Source organism: Cuculus canorus, chromosome 22 (genome assembly GCF_017976375.1).
Source record: "Cuculus canorus isolate bCucCan1 chromosome 22, bCucCan1.pri, whole genome shotgun sequence".
Taxonomy (NCBI): Eukaryota; Metazoa; Chordata; class Aves; order Cuculiformes; family Cuculidae; genus Cuculus; species Cuculus canorus.
In genome coordinates, this window is record NC_071422.1 from 9,062,104 (window position 1) to 9,087,127 (window position 25,024).

General features: G+C 45.9%; 1 protein-coding gene across 7 annotated transcripts in view; it reads left to right on the plus strand.

Moving 5' to 3' along the window:
- Positions 1 to 7,265: 7,265 nt before the first annotated feature.
- The window catches only part of GRHL3 (grainyhead like transcription factor 3), a 40,916-nt gene continuing 23,157 nt past the window's right edge, over positions 7,266 to 25,024 (plus strand). For 5 of the 7 annotated variants that reach the window (XM_054086372.1, XM_054086374.1, XM_054086373.1 and 2 more), the window contains exons 1-9: positions 7,379 to 7,395; positions 7,758 to 7,852; positions 8,369 to 8,550; positions 9,119 to 9,383; positions 19,475 to 19,661; positions 20,381 to 20,442; positions 22,000 to 22,333; positions 22,636 to 22,715; positions 24,544 to 24,697. In XM_054086372.1, the coding sequence (XP_053942347.1) occupies positions 9,367 to 9,383; positions 19,475 to 19,661; positions 20,381 to 20,442; positions 22,000 to 22,333; positions 22,636 to 22,715; positions 24,544 to 24,697 (834 nt within the window). In that variant the 5' untranslated portion in view covers positions 7,379 to 7,395; positions 7,758 to 7,852; positions 8,369 to 8,550; positions 9,119 to 9,366. Of the gene's footprint in view, positions 7,396 to 7,757; positions 7,853 to 8,368; positions 8,551 to 9,118; positions 9,384 to 19,474; positions 19,662 to 20,380; positions 20,443 to 21,999; positions 22,334 to 22,635; positions 22,716 to 24,543; positions 24,698 to 25,024 lie in introns of all 7 variants that reach the window. The other 2 variants (XM_009561799.2, XM_054086377.1) reach the window with 2 other exon arrangements.

Genomic DNA, 25,024 nt, shown 5'->3' on the forward strand with positions numbered 1-25,024 from the left:
GTTCTGATATGGTTTATGTCCACTTTAAGTCCAAAAGTCAGGAGAGAAACCTTGGTTGCTCTTTCCTGGTGGAAACTTGGCTGTACTTCCCTGAGTGCCAGAGTGCTGGCTTTCTAATTCCAGCCTTCCCAGGATGATTCCCCAGGTTGTTGAGAAATACCTTTCTGCCAAGTAGTCAGCACGACCGGAAGCTCCAGATACCTTCTCGTCTGGAAAGGCAATCAGACAAAATGCCAAGCCCTGGGGGCAAAATTTCAGTCTTGGTGCCAGTCTTGCTTATTACATACCTGGGTTCTGCAGCCTGGTAGACTTTCATCATATAATTTATTTGCTTCTCAACATCCCTGCAGTTATTAAAAGCATCGTGCTCAGAACTGCCACCCAAGGTTTCTCTAATTAGTACATCTGCCTTTTGGGGCAATTTTGGATTGTTCATTTTACAGCTTGACCTCAGGCAGTGAATGGCCAGAATTCGATCTGGGTTCCTGTTAGCCAGGGGAGCTGCCTGGGGTCTTTAGGACACAGGAGATCACAGGGAGAAAGGATCTGATACTGCAGGGATGGGCTCTGTAGAAATGTCAGCCAAATGTCATGCTTGGGTCAAGGGGGAGAAGCTCCAAACAGCCTTGCTGCACGCTGCCACGCAATACCAGCTTGCACTGCATGGCTCTGCAAAGGGCAGATTTTCCTTGTATAGAAGAACAATCCAAATTAGATCTTTCTAGCTCATCCTAAAATGGATTTAATTCTATGCTGAAAATCAGAGCAGCGGGCACTGTTTTCACTGGCAGTGATGAATCCTAAAGCTACTGTAGGACCTCACAGGCAAAGGTCTCACTGTCGAGGTTATAAATCCTTCAGGTTGAGATGAAATTGTTAGCTTCCTTTTTGTGCCTTTTTAAGACTCATCTGTACTTGGGGTTTGGCCACAAGTAACAGTTCCGGCTCCAGTAGAGACACAGTTTATGCTGGTGCAGTGTAATTTGTTTGATCTTGTTTCAAACTGGGGTAAAAATGCATTGCTATTAGTCACATCTCTACTCGTGGTTTGCGTGGGTGCCTAGACACTCAGGGTAGGCAAATTTTTTTAAGACTCGCATAGAATTTCTTGCAGTATGGTCATGGCTGCAAATCCCATGAGAGCCCCAGGGGTGGCATCTGTCCAAGTGCTCCGTGCAGGACTGCCCAAAGAAGCCTCTGGCTGGAACAGGCGCAAATGTTATGAGAGGCAAAGCTCTGGCACATGGATGAGCAGCGCTTTGGTCTCTGGCTTTCTGTTTCAGTGCCATAGAGACAAGCTATGGCAACCGTTCCTCCCTGAATATCAATGGCAAGAGCCTTTTCTGCTCAGACCCAGCATCCGAGGTTTGCAGGTAAATCGTGTCTGCCATTTACAGGCCCAGCCAGCCCTCAGTGCTGGGGATTTGAGTGCCATAGGATTTGTGGGGAATATACGGAAGTGTCAGCTTTGAAGGGAGGCTGATTCTCAAATCTTGAAGTGAAAGAAGATTGATTGACCGATCGATTTAACAAGGCTAAAGCAAACATTTTGTAATAGGTATGTGCTTCATGCAGGAGGTGTTTTCTGTGAGGGAGGAAAATCGTCAAGCCCCCAAGGGCCAGCAGCCCTTATGTGCTGAGTGCCACCCAGGATGTTCTGGGTGCATCTCTTTTAATGTTGCAAAACTACCTATTATTTTTCTACACCACGGGATACCTGGTACCTTGCAGTGACCTTTCTGCTAATCCTCACCAACAACCTTCCCTAAGAATGGAGTTCTAGCCCTACAGAGGCTGACAAAAAGTAAACTCTCTACTGGATCTGCTGTGCAGGAAGGCTTGTGGATTTGTACATTTGACCTGCATGCCGGGCACTAGAACAATGTAATAAGTTATTTAAAGTTTTTGTTAGATTTGTTATCTGAGAAGGTGACAACACTGATATGATTTGAATTTAGGTTTAATATAAGATGGCAAGATTTTTCACCGTAGATGTTGGATTATGGCCTGGCCAAGAAAAGTAAGCAATATGAGCAGGTAGCGCGAGTCAGAATTGAGTGGGCCTTTATTTGGTATCAAATACGATAGGCAGGTGCCGGCAATAGGGAGCAAAGAGAGCTTACCCACTACCAGAGGGTGGAGTAGATGGGTATCTTTTTCTTTCTCACCTAGACTTCAGAATCATGGGAGAGACAGTGCTGGTAGCTTTGGGCTCATCCAACCTACCATGTCCCTTTTCGCTGTACAGTAGCTCTGATAGGGAGGGATAAGAGTGGAGTCCAAGTTCCTTGCAGCTTTTGGTCTCTTTAGCAGAGGTGTCAGCAGGAGATGGGCTGCAGTGTGTGGGCTCTGGCAGGTGAAGACTCAATACCTGGCTGTGATTACCTGCATCCTCACCAGACCATAGCTTCATAGGGTGGATGCAGCTGCAGTGTGGGTGGAGGGTGGCTGTGCGGCTGGGAAGTGCTGGAGTGACAAATCCTGTGAGCCCCTGATAATGCTTTCTTTCCCTTCTGCTACTGCAACCTCGCAGAGTGCCGTCACGGCAGTGATGCACAGCATGAAAGGGGAGCCAGAGAGCCACTGGCTCACTCCTGTGTCAAACAAAGGTGACATTCTGCAGTGACTCCCTTCAGCCGTGCTTCCTCCATAAGATAAAGTCCAAAAGTTCGAGTTTCCCTTTTCTTCGGCACAGAACTGTAATTTTTCACGGGAGGCTTCAACACTGCCAGCTTTGCTTGGGTTTTGCTGCAGCATCCAACACACTGTGAGCTCCACATATTTTGTGAAGGAAGCTCTCCTTTTCCTTTGATGGCTGTATGTTAGCATGACAAAGCTAGAGCCCTTGGGGACAGAGCAGGGCAAAGGCTGGGCCAGTTTGCAGGAGGTTTTCAAAGGGAAATCTCTCCCCACCTGTAAAGAACTGAGAACTAGAGCTCCAAGTACCAGGTGCTTCTCCCACACTAGGCTGTTCAAAGGTTTGTGCTATGTTACCTGTGCAGTATGAGCCAGCCAGCTGATAGCTGGTGACTCATGCAGGGCCTTCGGCAGAGGTTTCCAGTTTTCTCAGTGGAAATGAGATTCAGTTCCCACAGTCGATGTACCAAACCCCTGCCCAGCCTCACTTCTCCTCTTCCTCTGCGTTTACCTTTTCATTTGAATGCTTCAGGAGCAGAAGGAGTCTCCAAACCAGGGCTGGGATCTAACACAGCATCCCAACTCCAAGGACAATTTTAGAGTCAAATCAAGATTGTGGAGCCAACAACTTCTTCCTCTTCTCTATAAATAATCAGATCCGACAGCTGTCTGCTCAAGGTATTGTGGGAAAGTCAGCTCCTGCCAGAGTACTGAGACAGAGAAAAGCAAGACAACTGCTGCCTTGTGCCAATTCTGGCCATTCCAAAACATCCCTTGTACCAGTATCCCATGACTGGTTCAGCTGAGTAATGACGGGTGTAGAACACAAGTGAGAAATAATTAAACAGGCTTTGGTGATGCCAGTACTGGTCAGCCTTAGCACTAATATGTCATGAGCCACGGTCCTGCCAAGCACAGGGCTGGTTTAGGAACCACAAGCCAGGTCCCTGGTAGATGTAGGATTGGCTTTAAAATTGCCTAATCTTGCAGGGTGTGTGAGGGAGCTATTTTCATTTCTTTCTCTTCATTCCTAAGCCTATAGGGACTGGGTTATGAGGCGTTTTGCAACAGTCGTGAAGGACAGAGATTTTTATGTCAAGAAAACTTTCGCACGATCGTGTGGTTACAGGAAGTCAGGCTTTAAAAAGGAAGCTAAGTAAACTGACAACAACAGCGAGTGTCAGCAGATTTGTGATGAAACCATGAAAGGTGGCAAACCTGAGACATTATGAATTCCAGATGTTGCACGCAGATAAGTATCTCTGGCCTGAGCTTTTCTAATTAGCTACAGAAACTAAGTTGTCACATAAAGATCTCTTTCAAGACTCCCTGAGCCAATTCATTGTAGTCCACCAGGATGGACTGATATTCATTCATAATATTTCTTTTTTTTATTTGCTACTTAGGATTTACTGAATGAAATTGAAATCTCGTTTCTGTGCTGTGCTTAGGATCAAATCAGAACTGGCATCTCTGCAACTATGTGAATGGAGCAGACACTGGGATCCAGACACAATTCATGCTTCAGCTGGAACCTGAATCTGAGCCCAGTATCTGCTGCTGGGCTATAACTTGCTGGCTGATAAGGGTAATTTAAGCTGAGCAGTTTAGGACAGCTCTGCCAGTGACATTTCCATATCTCTGCTCAAGAAGGGCTGATTAACGACGAATGGCATCGACTGAGGTATCTCAGACCAAACCCATCTCTGCTGTAGTGTCACTGGCTGACATCAGATAACTTCCTGAAGGGAGGCAGCTTTGATCAGGCTGCAGCAGTGGGGGAAATGGTTGGGAGCAATACATGATGTTTTGCATCTGGTCCATTTTAAAAACTGCGTTCATGTTTAAAAACAAGTTGCTCTCAGTGAGGAATCTCAGCGCTGTGGTAACTGTGGGCCCAGTCCTGAGCCCTTTCTTGCTCTGCTGGCATCATTGATGGCAACTTCTTCTCCTGGTGTGGTAATTCCTGGGGAGGAATTAAATTTCTTGGATTTTTTTCAAGGTGAAATGTGTTTCAGGTTGCATGCCTGAGACAGATGATGACAGGGAAGCTCCGTGAGTTAGGTATGGCGGAAGAGCTGCAGCAAGCGTTCACTGTTGGGTGCTGGGGTTAGAAGACAAAGTTTACTCACAGTCAGTCTGAAATCACTTTCAAAGAGGACCCAGTTTCCCTTAGTGGAACCTTTCCCTGACTCCTTCCCTGTATGTATTTGTACCTGAGCGTCACAGGAAGCCCGAGCCTGAGCACGAAATTTGGCTGAAGTGGAGAACACTCTTGCTACATCTCCAACCGGCTTCCTCCTGCTAGAGACTAAACTGGCAGGTCCGTTCACTGTTGTGGGTTCCTTCTGCCTGTGTTTGGACTTATGGGTGTCGGCTATAGTTACCTCCAGAGTGAGAGCACTGGCCACACTCACGTCAGAGCGTGCAGAGAGAACAAGTATATGTTCCTGACATGGAGGTATGGGGGACTTCGCCTCATCTGTCCAGACCCTGTAGGACTTCGGTCCTCACAGCTGCCCCGCAAGGGCTTTTCCAAACGCTTGGATCCTTTGGTAGATGAGAAAAAGTGAAGCTTCTTCCACAAAGAGAAGCTGGCTGAGACAGTGGGTCATGTTTGTTTATTTAAAATGAGGGTGGATGCCCTGAAGATTATTAGTTGGGTCAGTTGTTTGCAACCCAAACTTGTTACTGTGTAAAAACTGGTAGAACTAGATGAAGACAACAGGAATTTTCCTATAGCCCCCTGGGCTACAACAGATAGTAACAAACTAGCTTGACTCTATTAAAAAGTTATTTAAGCCTCGGATCATGTTGTTTAGTGGTACTAGGATAGGGCAGAGCCAACTGGCTTCTCAGACACGCTGCAGGTAGAGGTATTCCCTTAACTGGAGAACAACCGCTGAGGAAGGGTCAGTGAGAGGTTCCTTTCTCTCACTTGCTTCAGAAAGCCAAATTTAGTTTCCTCATTATTATCGTGACAATAGAGTGATTTTTGTAGCCTGCGTTGTGCTATGTGTTGTACAAACAGAGCGAAAGGGCAGTCCTGCCAGGCTAAGACTTGCAGCCCAAAGAAGTTCCAGTTCAGCCTTTTGTTCTGCCTTCCCAAAGAAGAGGCTTTGAGATGCAGAGGGAGTCTCACTGGGAAAGTGTCTGGTCTGGATATCAAAGTTTTTTACAAACTTATATGGCACCAGCTATACTTTTTGCTGGAAAAGCACCTAAAGCAGCCACATCTCCCTTTGGAGGACATCTCCCATTAACCTGCTTCAGGCTGCTTCCTTTTACTGTGTATTAATTGTTGATGTATTTTAATAACCTTTGGTCAAAGACAGTTGAAATTCCTGGAACGTGACAGGAAAGAAGCCAGAGTGGGAACAGGCAGCTTGAGATGACTTATCATAGGTCACACTGCAAATTGGTGGCAAAGAGAGAAATAGTAACACTGAGGTGGTGTGGTCACAGGGCTGTGCCACACCTTGGGCAGCTCCTCCAGATGCAGATCCATCCAGCCCCTGACATAGCAGTGGCATCTGAGGGCTGGAGACCTCATGAGTGATGTCTTCAGTCACTGGCAGCTGCTGATCTCTTGCTAATGAAATGCAGCAAATCGCAGTCTGCCCTTGGGTGTTTAAAGAGGGTTTAACAATCTAAACACAAGCACAACCTTGTTGCCTTAGAGAGGGTGTAGCTGTGAGCAAAATTTGGCCCTCTCTTTTAAACTTTGCAGTTTGTCTTGACTGCTGCATGCTTTATTTTTAGAGTATCATAAAGGGCTTTTGTTCCAAGGTATATTTAACAGGGGAGTGGAAGGGAAATGGGAGGGTTTTGTGCATAGAGAATGTATCTTTTGGTCTCTTTCTTCTAACCCACCCCCTCACCAGATACTGTTGTAGAGTGGAGTATAAATGGAAAAAAAAAAAAAAAAAAAGGGAAAATAATAATTAAAAATACTGAAATCATAGTCAAAGGGATTGTCTAGGCACCCAGGCCTGGAGGCCTCTCAGGCACCATAAAACAGACATTATCACAAAAAAGACAAGGTGCCCAAGAGAATGGAAGAGGCACAACAAGGGTGCTCCCGTCAGGCAGGAGCTGGTGGGTGCTGGAGGCAGTGCTGGCTGTCCCTGCTTCCCACCAGTCCACCTCACATCTAGACTGGTGTGTGCTGGGGCGGTTCTGATCTTCCTCTACTGGCCGTAGCATAAACCTAACTAAGGGAAGGCAGCGGGGGTCCTGTCCATGGGAACACTGGCCCCACAGAGCTGATGCAGAGGGGCTGGTTTCTGCTGTCAACCATTTCACCAAGGCGCCATAATTCCTGGAGGCTGGGAGTGCTGCAGGCACAGGGCTGATTGCATAAGAATAAGACTGTATGTGAGAATGAGCACACATCTTCCTAGCTGGCAAGGTTTTTCAGGCTGCCATTGCAGTAAGTTCCTCATAGGAAAAAGATGAGGTCCTGGACCAGTGGCAGCAAAGCTTCGAAAAACTTAATGCGTAAAAACAGGATTAGGAAAACCAAGAGAGACGGTCACAGCTGCCATTTTGGAGTCCCAGTTAATTTGTTCAAAGGAGAATCCATTTTCATGTCCTTTCTACCAGTCCTTTCCAGCTTCCCAAGGGACCTCCTGGCTTCTCAGGCAGACCCCAGCTATGCTGAAGAAGGACAGGGTATGCAGCCTCGACGGTGACTATGCTGAAGAAGGAAAAGGTATGCAGCCTCGACGGTGACTGGCAGGCAGGACCAAGACCCAGGTAAGTCCACACCAGCCCTGGATGTCTTCACTTCCATCTGAGCTGTGAGGTGAGAGCTGCAATTGCAGCACAGGTAGGAACAAGGCTTTGTCAGCAGCTTGCTGGTTACAGAGTTTAGCTCCAGGCAGGCAGAAGGGTCCGGTGGCTTAATTTTTCTCTTGTCCTGTATCATCAAGGGGCAGACAACTTCATCTCTGCTGTTCTGCAAAAAGTCACATCTAAAAATCTGAACATTTCCATTGAGAGGTAGATTTGGCCTGGCCATGATAGCACTGGGGCCCATAGGACACTTTCACTAAGGCAAAGCCCATCACCGCTCAGCTTTGCCAGACACATTTCTCCCTCTCTTTTCTTATACACAGGGTTTTTCCTGCAGGGGTCGAAATCCCGTGCCCTGCCATTCCCCTGCATGGTCTGGCTAGAGTTTCCTGTCCTTCACTTTTTTTGCTGGAATTTGGTAAGTCTCACTGAAAGGTTAGAAGAAACATGGGAATCCCCTAAGGCGTTGTTGCTTTTCTTTGCACTACCCACAGTCAGTGAAATACCCTTTCCCTGGATCTGGGTAAAGGGCAAGTAACCAGGACCATAATTCTGATCATCATGAACAGGGCAAAGTTTCTTTAATTTAGAGATGTAATCAGAATATTGATCATATAATGCCGCCACTGCATCAGGTGGCCATGTTCTCAGCTAGAAGCCATATAGATGTGTTTGAGGGATGTTGTATCAAAATTAATATGCTCTGTCTTTGCCTCTGCCTGCGTAGACATGCCTTGTGCCTGTCTGAGTGGGCTGAGAAGGCTATTTGCCACCAGGTTGGGATAGCTGAACTTAACTGTTCTGTGAAGGAAGGCTTACAAGTTTTCTTGTATTCACCTGCTGGTGCAGAGCACTGAGTGGGACCGATGCAGTGAGATGGTGATAGCGGGTGAGAACGAGTGCTGGAAGCCTTTCTTTTTCCCTTTGTTTTAAGGCTTGTACCAACTTGTCTCGTAAAAACCCTCTCCTGCCTTCCAAATCCAGTCAACATGAGTCACCCGCTGAGCCCATCCTTTGCCTCCTCATTGCAACACGGATGACAGAAACCATCCAACAGGAGTGCTTGAATCTATGATGAGTTTTGTTCTATTGCATAAATCTTTTCCCCGTTTACAGGTGAGTTGCTACAGAGATATTGCCTGGGTGGCATTCCTGCAGTCAGTTCTCAAATGGCGTATGTCCGGGCTTCCCACTGCTATCCTATGCAAACCAGAGTAATGCAATTAATTCTGCACTTACAGAAAGTGGGACAGTGGGCATGAACATTATGGAAAAAGATTATCCTGCAGACCTGCTTTCCTTACATACCTCATGTAACGCAAAGATTCCCTGAGCCAGCGTATTTGCTGCATGTCTTGACATCTAATAGTTGGGGTTTTAAAGTTACTTTATTTAAGAGAAAAAAACACCTATGGAGACTTTCTGGAGTACAATTACTCTTTAGGAATGAGAGGAAACTATGAGGCTTTTCTTATTTCCTGATTTATTCCTTTATATACACCTATGTATTTTTGTCTGTATATTTATATATAAAGAAACAGCAGAGGACAGATCCACCTGCAGATTCATAAAGCTGACAGCTATTTGGCATCACAGTGTATGGAACACATCCACCAAACTGAAACTAATTATCACAGAGATGAATAACTGATTCTACTCCTTTACCCTATCTTTCCCCCCCCAGGGCTCTCCCCGCCTCTCCCGCCCTGCTCCCTCTGCCTGGGCCGGCAGGCAGAGGGTTACGCTGCACCTGTCTGGGTGTACCTGTCCCAGGGCACCTGTGCCGGCAGCCAATCCCTGCCTGTCCGGAATACCTGTACACAAAACCGCATCACTCACACCCTGCACAGGCAATGTCTGTCTGCAGCTGGGACTAGGAGAGAGAAGACATCGGAACTGACTGTCTGCAAGGATTCAGACACGGGGGGAAGTATGTCTAATGAACTTGAGTAAGTAGAGGTTTTCTGATTACCCACTCCTCCCTGTAAGGGCTGAGGGTTTCTTCCGAGGCTTGTTTAAGTGCTTTGGGTCAGAATGGATTAGAGTCTTTGAGTTAATCCGTATGTCCAGCTGTTTCCAACTTGAAGTAGGATGAGAGTGTCACTTTCTCTTCCTTACTAACCTGTTGCTACTTTTAGGAAGAGTCATTCCTTAATGTTGTTATTATTTAAGAGTTGTTTAAAATCATGATCCTGAGATTTTTTTTTTTTTACCCAGACTAAAACTTGACACATGAAGTTTCTGTCTAGAGGCAAGTCTGCTCTGCGTCTATCCAAGACAATCTAACATAAGCTGCAGTAGTGCTAGGGAGCGTTTTTTTAGAAAATACCTTCCAAAGTATTTACCAGTTCCTAGTTTTTGGAGGGGGCAAGTTGTTGTGTGGTGTTCTTTTGTTGTTATTGTTTGTTTGGTTTTTTTTTAAAGTAAATGGAATCACAATATGATCCCATCAAGTAATTTTATTGGGGTTTTTTTTTCTTTAACAAGAAAAAACATGTAACATTTTGTTGATCTTGTGTAATTCTTGTTTCTAATCTTGGGGTCTCCAACATATTTTGGACTTTGGATACTGATGGTATGCGTTTGCACAGCATACCATGCCTCGCACCTCTGGAATAAAAGCAAACAAATGTCATATTACTATGACATGAGGTAGGAGAGGCTGGAGGAGTATTGAACAATGGTAGTGAATGCTGCTGTCAATCCATTCTATCAAGGTTCATAACCCTGTATGAAGTACTTATGTATCATAAAATATACTGAGAAATAGATGTCCTTATATACACATCTGTGTACAGATACGGTGCTTCGGAAGGTGTATTTTGAAAGAAAACCACATACTTGTATATGTTTGCAAGCCTGACAGAGCTGTTGTGACAGCTAATCTCTTAATAATTAAGAACCCTGAAAAGGTGCAGCAATAATTATTATTTTATGCAAATACTGGGATCAATATGCTTGGATTGATTAAGAGGCAGTGACTTCTGTTTTCACTTTCTGAACTCTTTGGGTAATTTATAGATAATGCTTTTTAAGCTTAAGAGTCAGGCCATATGGTTTACTCCTCAAACACTATGGAGTGTTTGTGTGTGTACACAGTGCATCACAGAGTTAAATTGATGTATTGCTAATTATGTACTGGGACAGTATGTTACCTGATGAATTACATGGTTGCTTGGCTCTTCGTTTACTAATGTTAACCCCTGTGCCTTGCACATGAGAAAGGGGAGTTGATGGAAGCAGCATCCCTTTTGTGATTCAGAGCTGGGCCCCCAGGATTGAGACCAATGTTGAGGCAGCTTCTACTCCCAGCTCTGGGTGTGGGGCTCTTCAGTTTCCTCTGCAAGTAGAAGATTCACTGAGGAGAGCAGACAGCAGGATGTAAAGCTCCAGCCTGGCAGAGGCTAGGGCAAGCACAGCCAGCTGGCCTGGAGAAACTGCGTGGGGCTACTTGGGGCCTGGAGTGCCGCACCCGAGCTCCCCAGGGGCTGGTGGGGAGCAGTGGTGGCAGGTAAGGGAGTGGGGAGCTTTATGGTATCAAAGATGTAGCTGAAATGCTCAGATAGCCTTTGGGTTTACTTGTGAGGGGAAAAGGTGTCACTGGGGAGGAGGAACTTGTGAAGAGATGCTAAAGCCCAACATCTAAGCCATGGCACTGTTGCAGGAGCTGTTAACCTCTGGTTAATCACATGGGCCCAAGTCATACACGGCGTAGCTTTGTAGTGGAAGGGAAGAACTCTCAGGAACAGTTCTTGGAGGATCTGATAAGGGCAGTACTGCCTGTCTGTATCATACAGCCATTGATCTGTATCCAACGCCCAGGACAGGCGGAGCACAGGAAGGACTGATCTGAGCTGTGAATTCGTGCCCAAATGTAGTTGCTTTTAAGGGAGTTATGATACCCCCATGGACTGATGCTCTCACCCAAAATGACAGGGAAAATAGTCTCATCTCTCCCTTTGCTACTTTAATTTCAGTGGAAGGACTGGGAAGAGATGAGCATGGCATGAGAGAATGAGATGTTTTGCCTATTATAAAATACCCTAACTGATAATTTCCATAGTCTTCTAAATTGAACTTATGTCTAACTCTGCAATGTGTGGGCTTGAAAGAGTTAACCAGGAGTTACTCCCCATTGTGGTTTTGTGGTCGAAACCATGATAGCCAGAAGCAAATTTTTGTCATGCATAAGGTGTGTTATTAAAACTTGAGTTATGCTCCTGGTGAATGAAAAGTTAAAGCCCTTTTATAAAATCCTGGCAGTAAAGCATACAAGGGATCACCGTGCTGGAGCAAGGTACACTTTCAAGGGAGACGTGGGTTTTATTTTTTCAAAGTTATGTAAAGAGAAAGAGAGATTTGTAAATTAAAGAAGCAACAATTAAGTGACTGCTATGCAATTCACAACAAAGGAGTAAAAGCCCTCTGAATAAACTCTAGGCTCAAAGCAGAGATAAATCAACATTTACATAGTATCTCTGCTTTGATGCTTTGGGTCACATCTTCAGCTGATTGGTACATGGGTATAATTACAGAGAAATCTGTAGAATAATGACAGTTACATTGATGAGGATCTCCTCCTGCTTTGTTTGGCTGGTGCTTAGATTGCTGAATTGCAAAGTATTCATCCGAAAACGCTCTTGCATTGCACCTGCAAGTGCTTAAATTCAGCTGACTGGAAGGAAGACGGCTCGATCAGTGCTTGGATCCTTGAATAGCATGTGCTCAAGAGTGATAAAGGCTACAGGCAAAAAAAATATGTTAATTAGTGGAATTGGTTGTATAGCATGTGATTATATCCTCGCTGGGACTCCATTGCTAATACCCAGTTTCAAAGGTCTGGAAGATAAGAACATGCGTGGCCTGTTTGTTGTTATTCCTTTAGGTGTGACATTGTTCTGGCTGGTAGTTGCGATTATGGTGTGGGTGAGGGTAGCTCTGATCCAGAAATGTCCCTTGTCCCCAGATTGTTCGTAGTCACAAGTGTTCAGAGGAGAAGGGCAGGTGTCCTTTCCCAGGGTACTTGGTTCCTGGGTGCCAGCCACCTGGTGGGCCAAGTTTTTGTTTCTTTTCAGTCTTTGCTGTCTGAGCTGTGATGCTTTCTTCACAGAAACATTGTTTAATAGGGTTATACCTAGAATGGGATGAATTGTATTTGTTTGGAGAAAATATTGTTTGAAGGACATTATGCTCTTTTTTTCTTAAAGAGCAAAGCAAAAGGCTTGCCTGACGCTGAGGGACATGTGTTCACAGGATACTCTGAATTAGCATTCATTAGAGTACATACAAAGTATGTCAGCCAAGCACGTTATAGGAGATCTGGGCAGCTGAGATCTGGCCAGCCTGAAAAGTCCCTTCAGCAGGGGAAGAAAGAGGAAAGCAAAAGGGGAGAGAGCCAACCCCAGCTCTCAACACCAGGCTTGCAGGGAGGCCACAGTGCAGCTGAAGAAGCACAGCCTCTGCCAGACATTGAGCAAGGACAGCCTGATAGGGCAGGGGAGCAGGCTGTGTCACCTGAGGCTTGTGTCAAGTGTCCTGCCCTGACACACGCTTCCTGTGCCCTCTTGGGCAACGCACGAAGGATTTGCCTCGCCCACCTTCAGCCAGCTTAAACCCAGGTGCCAGGTTTGTTTGCTGACTGAATTTGCAGGCAATAGGAAGAGATCAGCGCATCCCACCCTAAAATGGGAGGGCTGAGCTGTCCTGTTGACAGTGCACGTAGGAAGCCTGAGACTCAACACATAACTCTGAAATGGCAAGCCTCCTGTGAGTTATGTTAATCTCTACTGCTTTCTTAAATGAGTGCATTTAGTGTGTTACTGCAGGATCCTGTGATAGGATATGATGAGGGAAGTGTACGATGAGGGAAGTATACAAATGAGTAAATCCAGGCTCTGTTCTCAGTCAGGGCCTCTGGGCCCTGCTATTGTATAAACAACCCATAGTAAGTGGTTATTAGATTAAGACCAGATTGCCTGAAAGAGCAGTGGAAAAGAAACAGACTGTCGCAAAAGGTTGTGTATCCCTTTATTGCTACAATTGTTTTTTTTAATCCAAGTCTTGTCAAACAGTGAAATTTTTTTATTTAAAAGCCACAGCTCTGGGAGTCAGTGAATATGCAAGAATTAAAAAATAAAATAGCAAGTAGCTAGGGTTTTGTATGTGGAAGCTAGTGGCAAAATCTGTAAGTACTGAAACCAAGAAAAGGTTACCGAAAGCACCTAAACTCTGGGTGTTATGAAGCTCTTCTCATCATGTATAATCTTTCTTAAGGTGTTTGAAGGGCTGGGAGCTTCAGTGCAGTGTGTGTTTTACATGTTGGTGGAGATGAAAGTTTGTGTTCATGAATACATGTATGTGTAAGGTGTCCTCATCTGTCTACAATGAAAATAGGAGAGTGAAGTGTGAACCAATATTTCAGAAGTGCCAGGTGGTAGCAGATGCTAAGTCAGAGGCACTGTTAGGGCCTGATTTTTCTGTCCTCCCTTTGGAGACAGATCACCGTGAAACTCAAGACACCTCAAAACTAAAGCATCTGACATCACAGACTGCTTTTGGGAAAAATCAGATGTAATTCCTGAACTGCAAACTAATTATGTGCTGTAATTTGTTATGTTAGGCAGGGAGGGCAGTAAAGCAGGAATCATTTGTGAAATGTGATTGTGTGGGTGGATACCTCAAGGATGATGGTATCAGGTAAAGCACAATACCAGCTGGTGTCCCCCAAACATCACTCAATGCTGAACCATCTCATGGAGCCCTTCAGGCTAGAAAGGGGGGAACCAGTCCAGTGCTAATGAAGTTTTTAGCAGAGGTCCAGGTCTGTTTCTTTTCTCTCTTCCTCACTGAGCAGCACTGAATAAGTCATTTTAATGTCAATGCCTCAGTTTCTTCTCCTGTGCTAATAATAGCTTCAAAATTAGGGAGCTAGGCTGATGTAAAGATGGAAGAATACTGAGCTCAAATCTTGAGTTTGTGGGTCCTAAAGAGCTGTAAGTAACCCAAGAGGGCCAAGAGACAGGTGAGTTCCCTGCACGTTGCCCAAGTAGCACCTGCTTCTAGAAGGTTTGTCTGACTCGATGATGCTTTGGATTCAGCCTACAAACTGTTCCAACTGGTTTCAGCTCCGCAGGAGAGTTGGGGTAGGGGATTCAGTCGAAGAGCTTGTCAAGGCTCTATCTCCCCGAGTGTCAGTGCAACATGCATCATCCTGGTCGCCACCCTCCTCCATCACAGCACACCTTCCCCGCTGTATGGCCAGAGCCAGCTGCATGGCTAACCCATCTTCCTGAGTGGTGCTGAGCACCGCTGACTTCCATCAGTGCTGAGGACTCTCGGCACTCTTTTGGGAAACGAGCCATTTCTCAAAGATGCTCATGATGGTCCCTTTTCTTTCCATTGCAGCCACCACACGCTTTTGTTCTCCTCTAGTAAATACAGGTAGATGCCCTGTCGTGTGCATCTCTGCAGGATCTCTAGTTGAGTGCAGTGAGGTTAGCCTGTCTCATGCATGTACCATACAGACGATGTATGTTCTGGAAAAGAGATGCTTATGCACTGTCTCTGGGGTGAAACAGGCTGAGGAATGGCTAGGAAACATCCAGCTGTTGTGCTGAGTTAACATACTGTGCTACCCTGAGGCTGTTCATCCTCCTGAAATGCCCCTCAAGAAATCCAGTGACAGAGGCCACATTGTTATCTGGCTGTCGGAGGAAATATTTCAGTCCAGTAGACAGTGCAAGTCAGGGTCCATGAGATTAGTGGTCTGCTTTGATGCTTGTGGATCGACACTGTATTATACTTGGCATCTAGGCAATGTTTTTCATCTTCAGTCCATATGTTTGTTATGTTTCTTTTTGCATTTTTTTCCTAGTTCTGTCTCCATCTGGATTTTTGCCTGACTCTGAAAGCGCTGGTGGCAGCATGCTTACTGGTGGCTGTACTGTCACATTGTCTTCAGTAGTGCTTATTTACTAAACTTGCAAAGATAGGCTAAAATCAGAATTTATCTGAGAAGTTTGGATTCAGTGATGAGGCCACTCTGGGGTCCTCTTCCTTGGCAAAGGGGGCTGGTTTACAGGCTAAAACCTCTGCCCCAGGAAGCAGTCATGGTAAATACTGCTCTTCATTAGTCTGCCCTCTTGTGTGTGGTGTTGATCCTTCACCATGTTGCTGGCTCTTGGGGTAATTAACTCCCTGGAGTATCTCTGAAGTCCTGTGGGCTGGGGTCTTTATTCTGTGGCTTTGAATTCCTTCTGCTGCTTGCCATCGATTCTCTGCTCCTTAGACAACGTGATGTTTCTCTGTAGCCATCAGCCTCTGGCATGGTTAGTGTTTAGGTTGGAGGCTTAATCAGTTATAGGGGAAAGAACAAAGACAAAAAAAACACAAAGCTTAAAGGCCGGCACAACCACCCCCTGAAACCCAACAAAAGGCACAAGGAATACAAACATTTCTTTCTGGCTTGGCTCATCTCCCCACCTAGACTCCTTGGGCTTATTCTCCTGCTTCAGCATAGCCCTGAGTGTTTATTCATAACCAGGAGGCCACTGTTAGAGTAGACTTGGCAGATAAATAGGGGAAAGAGAGATTGAGTGGGATGGAGCAGGGAAAGGGGGCTGGTATCCCCTTGTGTCAAGTTCTAAACTGTTTGGAAACAAATAGACTGCTCCCTTTCCAAAATCATGCACTACTTCGCACGTGACCCCCGAGGCTCCAGCGGGGTGAGTCTGTGCATACAAGAAGGGAGGCCACTGGTCCCGCATGTTTGTGTTTCACCCACCCATCCTCACTTTGAGCCACTGTGCCAAGGTGACTGCCTGTAAAAGGAAAGTTTGTTTTGCCAGAGAGCAGACAGTTTGCAGTGGACAAATATGGTATAGCCACGTGGAAAGGGCATCACAAGGAGTGATGAGTATAAAGTTCACGTGTGTTTGCATCTGGATTTGGATGTCTTTTTCCTGCATCTCTGCTTTGCAAAGACTGCTCATGCTGAGTTGGAAGTAGGCTGTAGAAGCAAACTGACTTGGCAGTATGCCGTAGCTGCAGGAACTGAAATGCATGTGATGTCAAAAGGGTGCCTCTAAACATGTCATCGTATCTTCTCATCTCTTCAGATAACCCTCTTTCTTCAGGTATTGGTTAGTCCTGTTGACCTTCTGGAACAGGATCAGAGCCGAGCCAAACTCTGGAAAAATGAGGTGGGATGGAGTACATGTCATGTCTCCTCTGCAGAGCTGGCAGTTCACGCAGCTTCACCCAAATATATTGCAGTGACTCTAGGGATCATATGAACTCTAGAAAAGAAACAAGATGGAGTAAATGTGCGAGTCCCATCATGTCACTTTTGTCCAAGTCCTTGGTCGGGTGAATCAATGCAAGTTCCCAGCATACAGTAGGAGCCGCTCTGTTGCTGTGCTCTCAGCCCACTGACTTCCAAGGACTGTGCTGTTTCTAAGCACTAGAGGGTCTTGAGTGAAGCCTCCAGTGAGTCTCACTGGAGTAGCTTAAAACACTGTTGTCCTAATCTTTCAGTCCAGAAAGGTTTCTGCTGGAGTCTGCTGCTTTGTAACAGGAGTACCATAAGGCAACATTTTAGTGTTCTCCAGTTCAAGGCATGGCATATGAACTTAGGAAAGTGGCTTTGCTTTAGTATGCCAGGTTGAGGGTAGGACTGGTTTTCCCTGGTTTTCTGTTGTGCCATCTCTGCTGCAGGAACAATTTCTCCTAGCAGAAATGTGGGGCATGCAGTGACTATGTGATGATGTTTGCAAGCAGCACAGCTAGAGCTACCCAGCAAAGCCAGGAACCACATGTGAGAATGAGATGCAGGCTCCTACAGCACTTTCAAACTTGTGTTCTTCATAAACTGCACGCAGCTACAAGTAGTTGAGATCTCAAGCTCCCCCTCCAACTTCCCTCTGCCTCCTGAGTGCAGACCAGATGATTAAATACTAAAACATCAGCTGCTCATGCATACAATGGTTGTGCCATGCCAAAGTGACAAGGCAGGACAGAGTCACACAACAAGGAGTGCTTCAGCTGAGGGTTCAGGTGAGGGAGAATAAAGCTCCAAAGCATTTTTCATTGTAAAATCTCTGCTTTTTTAAAGCTCCTGAACACTTTGTTGCCACATCTCACCATAGTGTGTTTATCTATATTGATTACAAGTGATAGGAGCTGAGTCTGACCCTGAAAGCAAGCTCTGTTGCTGCCTATTCTTCCTTGAGAAGATTGGATTCAGAACGGGTGAGGATTCCTGTCCAGACAGGACTGAACAGTCCATTGCCAAGTCAACAGCAGTGAAATCTGAGTCATGCCGATTGCTCGCCTTGGAGACAGCAGCAGCACTGAAGGGGAGGGAGGGCTGCGTGAGAAATGCTAAAGACAACGAAACTCGCAAAACACCTGGTGAAGTTTCATGCACAGGGTGAAACTGCTGTTAGTGCATCATCCCGACATACGAAAGAGAAGAGGAGTGAGCTCAGCAGCTCCGTTATACTGGCGCATGATGGGAGCTGGCAGTGGCCAGAACCGTAACATGGAAGCAGCAGCTCTCTGTACCAACCTGAGAGCTCAGGCACCTGCTGCCATGTGAGCACAGGTACCAGTGGGAACTGGATGCCTCGGGCCATTAACAGAGTGGTTGCCAGCTTCTCTCGTGTGCAGCTCAGATGTGGAGGGACTTTGTGGAAGCAGCATATTCTTTTATAGAAAAGTGACAAGGACAGCAGAGGCAGCCCTTGATTACATTATTTCAGTGCGTTGCTTCTCAGCTCATGAAATCCCATGAGCCTCACCTTTGTTAGAATTTTTTTAGTGGAAGGGAGGGTGTTGTGATCTGCCTGTCTACTTCCCTCTATGTAAAATCATATGCAAAGGACTGAAAAAAAACCCGTAAGTTAGCTTGGAACCAAATTTAAATAAACCGTGAACTACAGCAAAGAAAAATCATAGAATAGTTAGGGTTGGAAGGGACCTTAAAGATCATCTAGTTCCAACCTCCCTGCCACGGGCAGGGACATCCCACTAAATCAGGCTGCCCAAGGCCCCATCCAACCTGGCCTTGAACACTTCGAGGGATGGGGCATCCACAACTTCCCTGGGCAACTTGTGCCGGTGCCTCACCACTCTCATAGTGAAGAAATTCTTCCTAATGTCTAGTCTAAATCTGCCCCTCTCCAGTTTATACCCGTTCCCCCAGTCCTATCACCACAAGCCTTTATGAATAGCCCCTCTCCAGCTTTCCTGTAGGCCCCCTTCAGGTACTGGAAGGTCGCTATAAGATCTCTGAGCCTTCTCTTTTCCAGGCTGAACAAGCCCAACTCTCTCAGCCTGTCCTCGTAGGGAAGGTGCTTCAGCCCTCCAGTCATCTTTGTAGCCCTCCTCTGGACCTGTTCCAACAACTCCATATCCTTCTTACGTTGAGGATTCCAGAACTGGACACGGTATTCCAGATGAGGTCTCACAAGAGATGAATAGAGGGGCAGAATACCCTCCCTCGCCCTGCTGGCCACGCTTCTTTTGATGCAGCCCAGGACACGGTTGGCCTTCTGGGCTGCGAGCGCACATTGCTGGCTTATGTCGAGCTTCTCATCAACCAGCACTCCCAAGTCCTTCTCTGCAGGGCTGCTCTCAATCACTCATCCCCCATCGTGTACTGAAAATGATTGGGTTTGCTTTTGTCTGGGTAGGTAGGTCAAGTTCTCTGAACACTGAGTGGTCACTTACATCACATTTGTTGGCTGCACTGGCCTTTAGCTCCAAATTTAAGGAAAAATTTTGCAAAGTCTCCTGATCGTGTTGCATTGAAGTTACTGGCGAACGTCCCACCTTGATGGTGCATGGACTGGCTGGGTGGTAGCATGCGCTTGCTGAGGAAGGAGCAGTTGCAGTTGATGCCATGGTGTTTTGCATCCCTGAGGCAGGAGGAGGGAAGCAGAGGTACGTCTGCCTCTCTACGCAGCCCCACCAGAGAGACTCTGGTGGCATGGAAATTTGTGTGGAAAATCCTTCATTCCATTTCCTCTGTCTGGCTCAGTTTTAGATCTGTGCGTCTGATGAAGAATGACACCATGAACTTCCAGAAATTCGCTTATACCAATGAAGATGAAGCCTGGAAAACCTACCTAGAGAACCCCTTGACTGCAGCCACCAAAGCTATGATGAGGGTGAACGGAGATGATGACAGCGTGGCTGCCCTGAGCCTCCTCTATGACTACTACATGGTATGTTCCCATTGAGACTGAGTCTCTTGGGGGAGTTTGTCCCAGAGGAGAATGTAAAATAATGTGCTCAGCCACCTTCGCAGGGTACCCATCTCCTGAGCTCTCTGTGTTGTTTATGCAATGAACCTCATAACACTCCAAGGCACAGAGTGCCACTATTGTCCCCAGTGCATGGATGGCAAACTGAAGAACAAAACACCATTATACTGTAAAGGTAACCAGCACAAGGCGGAAAACTGAACCTGGCTGTGTCGAGTCTCAGCCCGGTGTTTTGTTTTCATGTGACAGCTTTCATGTTAGAAACAGTAATGCTTTAAGAAATGTGGAGCTGGAATAGCTAGGTGTCTTGTAGACCCTAGCATCTTTGTTTTTACAGTGTTACTATAGGATGGGGCTTCAGGAAATGTGGGTAAGATTTAGCCTTAACTGAAATTAATAGGACTGATCTTCCCATTCGCTTGGGTGCTTTTGAAAGCCCTTCCCAGAACAAAATGATGTGGCCTGCCTAATGTTACCTTGGGAATCCACGGCTAGACCCAGTAAGAGAGCCCATGTCTCCTGTGTCCTCAGCTGGTGTTTATTATTTACCTGGTGTTTATTATTTACCCGGTGTTTTATCTATAAGACTTTACTTACTACAAAGGCAAGGCTAATTTGGCCTCTAATTTCCATTAATAAAATATAACAATAAATAAACTGTTTGTTCTGCCTTGTTCTAGGTCCCAAAGGAGAAGAGGATTCTTCCGTCTGGTATGATGGGACGCAATGAACTAGGAAAGAGGTTAGCTTCATTTTTTGCTCTCTGTAGCTGTCTAATTCTTCTGCAGCTGCTTGCATGCATGATGGGTCTTTTAGCTTGCATAGACATCAAAGCACAGTGTTATTAACAACAACAGTGGAGGTTATTAACCTTGAGACATATATTAAAATTCTTTAGGCCAGATCCCAAGCAGGCATAAATTGAGCTACACCCATTTACACAACTGAGGATCTGTCCAGCTGTGTTCAGGGGAGATGCACTGATTTTGCAACTGCAAAATTTGTCTTTATTTCCTACTTTGCTATAGTTGGAAAGAGAAAAGAGATTAAGCATTGGTGGCAAGAAGGGAATGACCAAGACCTCTTCCATCCACTGGGCTGATAAGGATTTCTATTCCGCTTGCTTCTAGTCTCCCCGGATTCTCTTTCAGTGACTCTCATTTGTCATTTGAGGTTTTCAGTTAGTTAACTAACGGTTCATTTGCCACTATGAGTTCAATTCCCCTTCATGAATGCTGTGTACTTTGGTAAGCTTTTCTGGTTGTCTGTTTTTAACTACTTGACCAAATAAGCCTCTTGAACAATACTTCATTCCTTCTGCATAGGTAAGCTGAGTTAAGCTGTTTTCTGCTCTCTGAAAGGCCACTCCATACTGGACAGTGGTGTTTCTCACTCACTACCGAAGTTTCAGCACAGACTTGAAGGTGAAGCTCTCGAAGGAGAGGGGAGTGGGAGCTACTCATTCAGCTTTACTTCCCTTAGGGGTAGCTCTTTCTGCCAAGAGATATGTGGGTTGCTAATGTGGGTGTTGTTTTTTTTTTTCTGAGCATGGTAACAGGGGCAGCAAGCCACCTTTTCCCAGCTCAGCTAGGGCTGCAGAATCAGCAGGGTCACAGAGTCACTTTTGCAGAAGAGACCAGTTCTTGGGCTTCTGTACAAAGTCATGGCTTCCATGTGTGAGAGGAGTGCAGTTTTGTATGTCTCTATCACTTGATAGCTCCTATGCTTAGTCTTTTCTGCTCTGAAGTCTGGGCCATACACCTTACCTGTAGTACTGCATCCTTGTCACTTTTTCACTGCTCTCATGTTCTCTGGGAGTTTTGCTGCCTATACTCCTGGAGTCTGTGAATTTGTACAAGAATCAGCTTTTCTTAAAAAAAAGAAAAAAAAAATTTAAAAAAAATAAACTTTCAGTTGTCAATAATCCCTAAAAAGACTAAGATAGAAAGACCATGTAGCCGTTATCTTACTTATTGTCCCAGCTGCTCTGAGTGTTTAATAGCCTAAATAAAGAAATAATGCACGTAGGCCTGTATTCTCTGATTCCTTATCTGCTGAGCACCTCTGGCTCTTGCTGATTGCACTAAGAGCTGCATTGGGGGGGGTGGAGATCAACTAGGGTCCTTCAGATCTCCCATATCAAGCAGGAGATGCACACAGCTGACACAAGGTCACCTGGCAGCTGGACTGTGCCGTTTGCTTTCCAGCAGCACAGCAAGGCACTTGCCTCTTGCTGTGACAGCTTGCTAGGGTTGTCCACTCTCCGCCTTGGTTTAATACAGGACCCTTTCTCCACCAGGCACTGCCTCGGAATGGAGTACGACCCAGAGATTGCATCCTTTGATGGCTCAGCCCATCTCATGAAGCTTTTGTCTGAAAATGTTTCCATGACCCAAGAATATTGTGAGCCACAGAAGAAGAACAGCTTAAGTCTTGAAGGCACCCCTACTCCTCACAAGCAGGCCATGCTTCCACCAGGCACTAGCAAGCTGGATGCCACCCCAGACAACTACATGGTCCCTCCGGCGGATGTATATGAAAGCTCATTGAACTCCCTCTTCGAGACCATCCCTGTAGCCCCACCACAGCAGAGGTGGCAGCCAGACAGCACCTTCAAAGAGGATCCCCAGGAGGTCAGAGCTGTTAGTGGGTGCATGCTGGCAGTGCAGCCCGGGGGGTTCTGCATGAGGCTGGCTCTAATTTAGTGTTTGCTCATGCTGGAGTCAGTGGGAGCTTTGCTTTTGCATTAAAAGTTTGATGTCATCATTCCTATTGAGCTGTTGGGGTTTTCACATTGATTCTCGAGGTAGGGTAAGGCTTTGAAATGAAGGTCTATGTTTGATCTGTGGCCTCTGTTGTAATGTCTGCGAGAAGGTGGATGGACAAAGCAATGTGAGATTCCACTTCTGACTGTTTTGTTTCCATTTCTCTACAGTCGCTACTCTTCAATGATATCCTCAAACCCCAGCCAGAGCCACCTTGTCCCGAGAGTTATGCTACAGATGGTGTTAAGAGGTAACTGCTAATCCATGATCTCTGGGTTTCTCCGTGCACTTGGCTGTGTGCCTTTCCTTGCCCCGGTGCCAGTCTTGCAATGACCACTGCAAACTTAAAGATTTCACATTTCTGGAGAGACAAGTTGTGTCCCCCTGGTATCTTAGAAGCAACTTGCTATTCTGTGACTTTTTAGGCACAAAGCAGTGATGGATTTTAGTGATTGTAGTTTGGAGCAGGGATTAGAATTTGAAATTCTTTGCTGGAAAAAAGTCAAACACGGGCTTAAATTCAAGTTACTAGATAAGGATGTACCAGTTCATGTTTTTAGCTTGAGACCTGTGTGGTTCAGGCTGTATTCTGTTGGCCAAACTGGTGTGAATCCAGTGCCAGCTGCTGCCACGGCTGTGATCACATCACATCAGCACCTTGACCTGCAGGAGGAGAGACATGGCAATGAGGTCTTCCATGTGAGAGTTTGCTGTGTATTACAGCCCCTTCCTGGGGAGCACTGCTTGATTCCTGCACTACAGATAGGTCCAGGTGGCTGCACCATCTTTCCACAAGCTGCTTGGGATGGGATAAATGATAGAGAAAATGAGGATTATGGTTGATGAGGGTGTTAAGCAGCCTCCTCCTCGTCTAAGGTTTAGGTTCTCACTTTGGTCAGCCATGATTTTAGAAGGTGCCACTGCCTCTCATTCCTAAAATGTGCGGGAGATTTCTTCCTCCTTTCCACTCTTCTCTCAGGCAGAGCTTTCCTGCTCTAGATACTGCCTCTAACCTCCAAGCAGGTAGCACTATTTCACCTCCCATTTTTTATTTGCCCTCTGAGTCACTTGAATCCATGACTCAGCTGTCAGATGTGGAGATTTTCACGCAGCAGTTTGCACTCATGAGCAAGAGACTTTCTGTTTGCTGTTTGTGAACTAAAGTTCTTGGGCTCTCCTGGCTCTAGATAAGAGGATCTGCCCAGCCTATCTTCAGAGATGGCGTTGCAGGGGAGACAGAGCAGAAAAAAGAGATGGGTTGGTGAATAAATAGGAATATAATGATCTTCAAATCCAGGGCACTTGAAGAGTCTGTGTGAAGACTTGTGTACAGGTGGTGGCTTGCACAGAAGAAAGTAGTTAGAGCTACAGCACCATTGTTTGAATGCTCATAGGTTCTGGTGAATGCCCAAGGGCAGGGCTTCTTGAAAATCAGGCTCTTCTTTTAAATTTGCTTGTCAACAGTGACACCTCCCTCTGTGTAACACTACGAATCTTTTCTGTAAAGGCTAAATTTGCTGCCCACCAGACTCAATGCTCAACAAGCTGGGCTTCTAAGTCCATTTTTAAGCACCTGAATAAACAAGCAGATGTCAGTGTCCTGCACATCCTCCTGTTTCTACAGAACCCATTAGGACACAGTGTTCCTGGGTTAGCTGTTTATGAGTGTGAATTTGGAGATAGAAATCTGAGTTTAGGATGTTTTAAAAGTCTCATCACGGGTACCTGGTTTTGTTTGTTTCGATTTAGGCTTCTGATTGTGCAATGATTCTGTAGCCATCCACAGAAAAGTACGGTTACCATAATATACGGGGCTTTTTTAAGCCAAACCCAAAGGGTAACATGAGGCTATCTGACAACTGCTGCTCCCCAGGGTGTTGGGGAAGATCGGTGACTGTTGGGCTGGGAGGTGCTTGTTCACAACTGTAGGGGTGTGTGAGATGGGGAATAAGGCAGAGACTCCTCTGTGTACGATGTCTGCCATCTGTAAGGATGGAGACTTGCATGCCTCTTGTTTTGCTTTTGGAGTGAAACAGCAGTGTGTGCTTATTCATCATTCTCTCTCTGTTCCATACAAGTGACTTTGAATACACTCTGGGGTCACCTAAAGCCATTCACATAAAATCTGGGGACTCTCCCATGGCCTACCTCAACAAAGGACAGTTCTACCCCATCACACTGCGGACAGCTGGAGACAGCAAATGTTTGCACTTGTCCTCAAGTAAAGTAAAGGTAAGAGACAAGCTGACAATTTTGCTGACACATGCTGTAATCAGACATCCAGCAATTGTACTGGCCTGGGAACAGAGCTGTACATGAAGAGTAACAGCTCATGTTGGCTTAAAGCAATGAATGGGCTGGATTCACTCATAGCAAGGTAATCCTCTGAGGCACAGCAACAGCCTTTGTGTTACCTGGCAGTTGAAACCTTTCACAGAAAAGTCAGGGATGCCCAAAAGTCCTCCCTAGCTGATGGCTCACTCTGGGCCCTGATGGGAAGACTTCTGAGCTGGAGAAAGGTTCCCCATCTGGCTCCTGGGATGTGTGGCCAGGCCTCAG